At 44.8% G+C, this 7,271-nt stretch overlaps 1 protein-coding gene across 1 annotated transcript; it reads left to right on the top strand.

Moving 5' to 3' along the window:
* The first annotated feature begins 5,421 nt into the window (after window positions 1-5,421).
* Window positions 5,422-6,152, top strand: LOC140862295 (uncharacterized). Its single transcript, XM_073265305.1, has 2 exons — window positions 5,422-5,616; window positions 5,781-6,152. Exons 1-2 carry the CDS (start codon window positions 5,422-5,424, stop codon window positions 6,150-6,152), a joined length of 567 nt encoding a protein of 188 aa, XP_073121406.1.
* Window positions 6,153-7,271: the final 1,119 nt, after the last annotated feature.

The following is a 7,271-nucleotide window of genomic DNA, read 5'->3' as shown; positions in this document are numbered from 1 at the left end:
TTTTGCTAAGAAGTATAGATTTCCATTTATTTCTTTAGACGTGTTTCTAGTGGTTTCTACTCCTATGGGGAGCGAGGTTTTAGCCAAGCGTCTAGTTAGGGGTTGTGTTTTGGATTTCGAGGGACATCAGCTTAGTGCTAACCTAATGATTCTAGCAATGGAGGATTTCGATTGCATCATTGGGAAAGATCTATTGACTACCTACCGAGCGATAGTGGATTGCTATCAGAGGTTTGTCCAGTTTCATCCAGAGGATGACGAGTCATGGTATTTCTATGGTGAGGGAGCGCGACCCCCGATGCCAGTGGTTTCAGCTTTGAAGGCCCGGCGTGCTTTAGAGTCTGGCGGGGAAGGCTACCTTATCTACGCCATTGACGCATCCTTAGGAGAGCAAGATATCCAAGAGATACCAATGGTTCGTGACTTTCCAGATGTGTTTCCGGAGGAGATTCTAGGTTTGCCACCAGTAAGGGAGATTGAGTTTGGCATTGAGTTAGTGCCAGGGACTGCACCGATTTCCAGAACTCCTTACCGATTGGCACCGTCAGAAATGAAAGAGTTGCAGAAGCAATTGCAAGATCTTCTTGATAAGGGTTATATTAGACCTAGCGTTTCTCCATGGGGAGCCCCAGTACTGTTTGTCAAGAAGAAGGATGGTTCGATGTGGTTGTGTATTGACTACCGTCAGTTGAATCAAGCGAAAGTGAAGAATAAGTATCCTCTTCCACGGATAGATGATCTCTTTGATCAGTTGCAGGGTACTTCTATCTATTCGAAGATTGATCTTCGGTCTGGGTATCATCAGTTGCGAGTTCGACAAGAGGATGTTCCTAAGACAACATTTCGTACGCGGTATGGACACTATGAGTTTCTAGTGATGCCGTTTGGTTTAACGAATGCTCCAGCTGTTTTTATGGATCTGATGAACAGAGTTTTCCGCGACTTTCTGGATAAGTTCGTGGTGGTGTTCATCGATGACATTTTGGTATATTCTCGCAGCATGGATGAGCATGCCTACCATCTCTATATTGTACTGCAGGTCTTGAGGGAGAGACATTTGTACGCGAAGCTGAGTAATTGTGACTTCTGGATCGACCGAGTTGTGTTCCTTGGTCATGTCATTTCTCAGGATGGCGGATGCAGGTATAGCTTTGGCATCCTAAAAATATTTAGGAGTATGCAATAGCTTAGTTAAGGCTTTTAGAGATTTATTATTGATGCATGGATATTTGCATTGTAGTAGCAGTAGACTGGACTAGTAGGCTTGGAGTCTAGGTCAGTGGAGCTAGGTTTGACCAGCAGTGTTAGAGGTACGTAAGTACTGATCGAGATAGCCGGCATGATATATTTGCTTATATGATGCATGAGTATGTGCTTTATGTTTTATAACGTTTTAGCATGTTTTACCGTCTTAGCACATACATGATTTTACGTGTGACTGCATCCGGAGAGATGTGAGTCATTGACAATCTCCATAGGGAACAATGATCTCATTTTGGACTCGAGTCAGGTATGACAGTTTCCATATGAGGCTTGTATCCTGTTTTGGATTCGGGTCAGGATGGGGTTGGCTCAGCCCTGATATGGAATATACGAGTACCCCGCGGAGTAGCTCTCTAGCCGGTACTGTATATTCCCGGCGCCATGAGCAAATGTTTTCACTTGAGTTTTAAATCATCTGTATGCGCATATTTGTATTTATATCATTGTTTCGTATTGAGCGTTCTAGCTCACGCCCCTGTGTTTGGGTGTTTGTTGTGTACCTTGTGGCGGGGCAGGTTTGAGGCTGGACGGTTCAGGCGGCTCCTAGAACGATTGAGCTTTGGAGAGTCCAAGGTTGTAGAGGGTAGGGATTTATTTACCCTGAACCTTTGATTTGGTTGTATAACAGTATTTATACACTTGTGATAGCGTCGGTTGTATTCTGCCGATCGGATTTGTTGTATTTTAATTATCCGCACTTTACTCTTTAAGCTTTTATTGCGTGCGCTTTTACTATAACTCTGATTAGGTAGTGGATCCGGGTTGGGTCACTACATTTTTGGTATCAGAGCGACGCATTGCACTGAGAATATCGTAAAGAGGATTAAGTAATTATCTGTTCTTATGTAACAGATGGCAGATTACGACGAAAGTCACGGTGGTGTAGACGGCGGTCGTTGGGGTGATCCGGATGATCGTAGATGTTGGGGACAGCCCGAGGAGCGCAGGCGAGTAAGCATGCGTAGATTCAAAGAAGTTAGCCCGAAGCCTTTGACGGGTGGTGAGACAGCCGAAGAGGCGGAGGATTGGATGGAGAGGATGGAGCAGTGCTTCCAGGAGTTCCGTTGCACGGCTGAGGATAGGATGGAAATTCTTGCCTTTATGCTTGAGGGCAGAGCAAGGAAGTGGGGGAGATCTACTTCCGCACCATTCATAGCAGCCAGAGGTGCAGCTACTTGGGTGGAGTTCCGTACTGCTTTTCAGAGATTTTATTTTCCTCCAGCTCTTCGTCAGGCGAAAGCCAGTGAGTTGTTGAGTTTGCGACAGGGGACGATGATGATCGAGGAGTACCAGCAGAAGTTCTTTGATCTGCTACCCTTTTGTCCTCATATTGTTGATAGTTCTATGGCGAAGTTTGATCATTTCCTTCAGGGTTTGAACCCTGACATTCATCGTATGGTTGCTGTGGGCGGCGATGGGACTTACGAGGATTTGGTGGACCGTTGTCGCCAGGCCGAGGACAGTATTCGGAGGAATAGGGGACTTTACTCTTCTTCTTCCAGGCCAACGAGCTCTAGTCCTTTGGGTCCGAGAGGACAGTCCTTCAAGAAGCAAGGAGGTACTTCTTCTTCTTCCTCTGGATTGGGTGGAGTGCATCGTTTTGGACAGAGACCGAATTGGTGTACTCAGTGCTGATGAAGACATCTTCCAGGGCAGTGTGGTCGGTCAGCCACTGCATGTTTTCAGTGTGGCCAGGAGGGTCACATGAAGAGAGATTGTCCTATGCTGGTTGGAACAGCGAGTGGTTCTGGAGGTTCTCAGGCATCTGTTCAGCCACCTCAGTACCAGCAGCCACCTTTCCAGCAGCAGTATTCGCAGCAGCGCCAGCATCCGCAGCAATCTCAGAGACAGCCTACTCAGACTCCTTCTCGGGGTCATTCTTCGTTGAGACCACGTACCCAGGTTCAGGTCTTTGCACTTAACCAGGAGCAGGCAGAGGCTGACAGCGATCGGATGATTGCAGGTATCTGTAGTTTATGTGGTTTTCCTGCATATGTTTTAATTGATACCGGTGCATCGCATTCTTTTGTCTCAGCACGTTTTGCTAAGAAGTATAGATTTCCATTTATTTCTTTAGACGTGTTTCTAGTGGTTTCTACTCCTATGGGAAGCGAGGTTTTAGCCAAGCGTCTAGTTAGGGGTTGTGTTTTGGATTTCGAGGGACATCAGCTTAGTGCTAACCTAATGATTCTAGAAATGGAGGATTTCGATTGCATCATTGGGATAGATCTATTGACTACCTACCGAGCAATAGTGGATTGCTATCAGAGGTTTGTCCAGTTTCATCCAGAGGATGACGAGTCATGGTATTTCTATGGTGAGGGAGCGCGACCCCCGATGCCAGTGGTTTCAGCTCTGAAGGCCCGACGTGCTTTAGAGTCTGGCGGGGAAGGCTACCTTATCTACGCCATTGACGTATCCTTAGGAGAGCAAGATATCCAAGAGATACCAATGGTTCGTGACTTTCCAGATGTGTTTCTGGAGGAGATTCTAGGTTTGCCACCAGTAAGGGAGATTGAGTTTGGCATTGAGTTAGTGCCAGGGACTGCACCGATTTCCAAAACTCCTTACCGATTGGCACCGTCAGAAATGAAAGAGTTGCAGAAGCAATTGCAAGATCTTCTTGATTTGGGTTATATTAGACCTAGTGTTTCGCCATGGGGAGCCCCAGTACTGTTTGTCAAGAAGAAGGATGGTTCGATGTGGTTGTGTATTGACTACCGTCAGTTGAATCAAGCGAAAGTGAAGAATAAGTATCCTCTTCCACGGATAGATGATCTCTTTGATCAGTTGCAGGGTACTTCTATCTATTCGAAGATTGATCTTCGGTCTGGGTATCATCAGTTGCAAGTTCGACAAGAGGATGTTCCTAAGACAGCATTTCGTACGCGGTATGGACACTATGAGTTTCTAGTGATGCCGTTTGATTTAACGAATGCTCCAGCTGTTTTTATGGATCTGATGAACAGAGTTTTCCGCGACTTTCTGGATAAGTTCGTGGTGGTGTTCATCGATGACATTTTGGAATATTCTCGCAGCATGGATGAGCATGCCTACCATCTCTATACTGTACTGCAGGTCTTGAGGGAGAGACATTTGTACGCGAAGCTGAGTAAGTGTGACTTCTGGATCGACCGAGTTGTGTTCCTTGGTCATGTCATTTCTCAGGATGGCGGATGCAGGTATAGCTTTGGCATCCTAAAAATATTTAGGAGTATGCAATATCTTAGTTAAGGCTTTTAGAGCTTTATTATTGATGCATGGATATTTGCATTGTAGTAGCAGTAGACTGGACTAGTAGGCTTGGAGTCTAGGTCAGTGGAGCTAGGTTTGACCAGCAGTGTAAGAGGTACGTAAGTACTGATCGAGATAGCCGGCATGATATATTTGCTTATATGATGCATGAGTATGTGCTTTATGTTTTATCATGTTTTAGCATGTTTTACCATCTTAGCACATACATGATCTTACGTGTGACTGCATCCGGAGAGATGTGAGTCATTTACAGTCTCCATAGGGAACAATGATCTCATTTTGGACTCGAGTCAGGTATGACAGTTTCCATATGAGGCTTGTATCCTGTTTTGGATTCGGGTCAGGATGGGGTTGGCTCAGCCCTGATATGGAATATACGAGTACCCCACGGAGTAGCTCTCTAGCCGATACTGTATATTCCCGGCGCCATGAGCAAATGTTTTCACTTGAGTTTTAAATCATCTGTATGCGCATATTTGTATTTATATCATTGTTTCGTATTGAGCGTTCTAGCTCACGCCCCTGTATTTGGGTATTCGTTGTGTACCTTGTGGAGTGGCAGGTTTGAGGCTGGACGATTCAGGCGACTCCCAGCAGGATTGAGCTTTGGAGAGTCCAAGGTTGTAGAGGGTAGGGATTTATTTACCCTGAACCTTTGATTTGTTTGTATAACAGTATTTATACACTTGTGATAGCGTCGGTTGTATTTTGCCGATCGGATTTGTTGTATTTTAATTATCCGCACTTTACGCTTTAAGCTTTTATTGCGTGCGCTTTTACTATAACTCTGATTAGGTAGTGGATCCGGGTTGGGTCACTACATTCAGTGACCAAGATCCGAGGTTTACCTCTAGATTTTGGGGTAGCTTCCAGCGAGATCTCGGTACGACTTTTAGTCCGAGTATGGCCTATCATCCAGAGATAGACGAACAGACTGAGAGGACGATTCGTACTCTCGAAGACATGCTCCGAGCAACAATTATGGATTTTGGACCAACATGGCATGACCATTTGGCGTTGGTGGAGTTTGCGTATAATAAAAGCTATCATCGCAGCATTGGCATGGCACCATTCGAGGCTTATATAGACGCCGTTGTCGTATGCATTTTTTTTGGGATGAATTTGGCGAGCGTCAAGTCGAAGGTCCACATATTATTCAGCAGATGACCAATGCAGTGGAGTTGATCCATCGTAGGATTAAGGCAGCTCAGGATCGACAGTCAATCTCTACTAACACTCATCGCAGATCATTGCATTTTTAGGTAGGAGAACATGTGTTCCTACGAGTGTCATCTTTACGGAAGGTGATGAGATTTGAACTCAAAGGCAAGTTGTCGCCGAGGTTTATTAATATGTTCGAGATTCTTGAAAAGGTTGGAGACGTGGCTTACAGTCTAGCTTTTCCACCGTATCTTTCTGATATCCATGATTTGTTTCACGTGTCTTTGCTGAGGCAGTACGTGGAAAATGAGTCGCACATCTTGCATCCGACCGAGGTGAAGTTGGACCAGGATTTATCTTATGTGGAGAGACCCCTCAGGATTCTCCACAGGAAGGACAAGGTACTTTGCAACAAGCGCATACCTCTAGTGATGGTGCAGTTGCAGCGTAGGCGAAACGAAGAAGCAACTTGAGAGCTGGAGAGCCGGATGCGAGCTGAGCATCTAGAGTCGTTTTGACATTCTATATATTTTTTACAAGAAATATTTGTACTATGTTTAGTTGTAATAAATAACACTTGTGTTCATTTCTTTACTTTCTTCAGACATCAATTTCAAGGACGAAATTTCCTAAATTGGGGAGAATGTAGTGACCCGTACCCAAATCGAGTTATTAAGCGTTAATCACTAAGTAATTATCAAGTTAAACAAGAATTAAGGAAGCTTCAGATGAGTCTACGGACTGCAAAAACGGACCCAAAATGATCAAAAATAGCCCGGAGGGTCGGGTAGAACGAAAGAAACGTTGGGAGAACGTACGCAACATTCTGGTCAGCTGATGTCATCCATGACGTCAGCAAGATGACGTCATTTCTTATGAAATTTAGGTGACATCGGATGCAACGAACTCGGAATGGACGAAACGTTCTAGAACGAACGCAACGATCGGAGATCGGATGTTCCGTTCTCTGTTTATAAATATAAGGTCCGTGGCTCATTTGCAACTCGCACCTTCATTCTTCTCTCTCTCATTCCCAGCCTTTCTAGTCAGATCTAGTAATATCTAAGCGTCCTATTGGGAATCCGAAAGTAGCAGAGCGATCCCGACGTCGTAGCAAAGTTGTTCCTAAGTTTTGAGGCAGTCGCCTTCAGCGGGCTAACGATGGAAGCAGGTATAACTTTGAATTCCTAAAAATATTTAGGAATATAGAATAGCTTAATGAAGGCTTTTAGAGCTCAATTAGTGATTCATGGGTAATTGCATTGTAGGCTCAGTAGACTGGACTTGTACGCTTGGAACTTAGGCAAGTGGAGCTAGGATCTGACCAGCAGTATTAGAGGTACGTAAGTACTGACCGAGATAGCCGGAAAGCTATATATATATATATGCATGTATGTTGCATTCTCATGTGCTGTGTTTCCATGTTTTACTGTTTTAGCACATGCATACTTTTCACTGGACTACATCTCGAGAGAGGTGAGTCATTGACAGTTTCCATAGGGAGCTTGCACCTCATCATGGACTCGAGTCAGGCGTGACAATTTCCATATGAGACTTTTGTCCTGTTTTGGATTCGGGTATAAATTTTGGGG

The sequence above is a fragment of the Henckelia pumila genome, chromosome 4 (assembly GCF_033568475.1).
Source record: "Henckelia pumila isolate YLH828 chromosome 4, ASM3356847v2, whole genome shotgun sequence".
Lineage (NCBI taxonomy): Eukaryota > Viridiplantae > Streptophyta > Magnoliopsida > Lamiales > Gesneriaceae > Henckelia > Henckelia pumila.
The sequence above is the reverse complement of the archived record's forward strand: the minus strand, read 5'-3'. Positions and strand labels throughout refer to the sequence as shown.

Excerpts from the sequence above, each read along its gene's own strand:
- LOC140862295 (XM_073265305.1), top strand. The coding sequence starts at position 5,422 with ATGGCCTATCATCCAGAGATAGACGAACAGACTGAGAGGACGATTCGT. Across the intron at positions 5,617-5,780 it reads CTTATATAGACGCCGTTGTC|GTAGGAGAACATGTGTTCCT; the intron begins GTATGCATTTTT and ends TTGCATTTTTAG.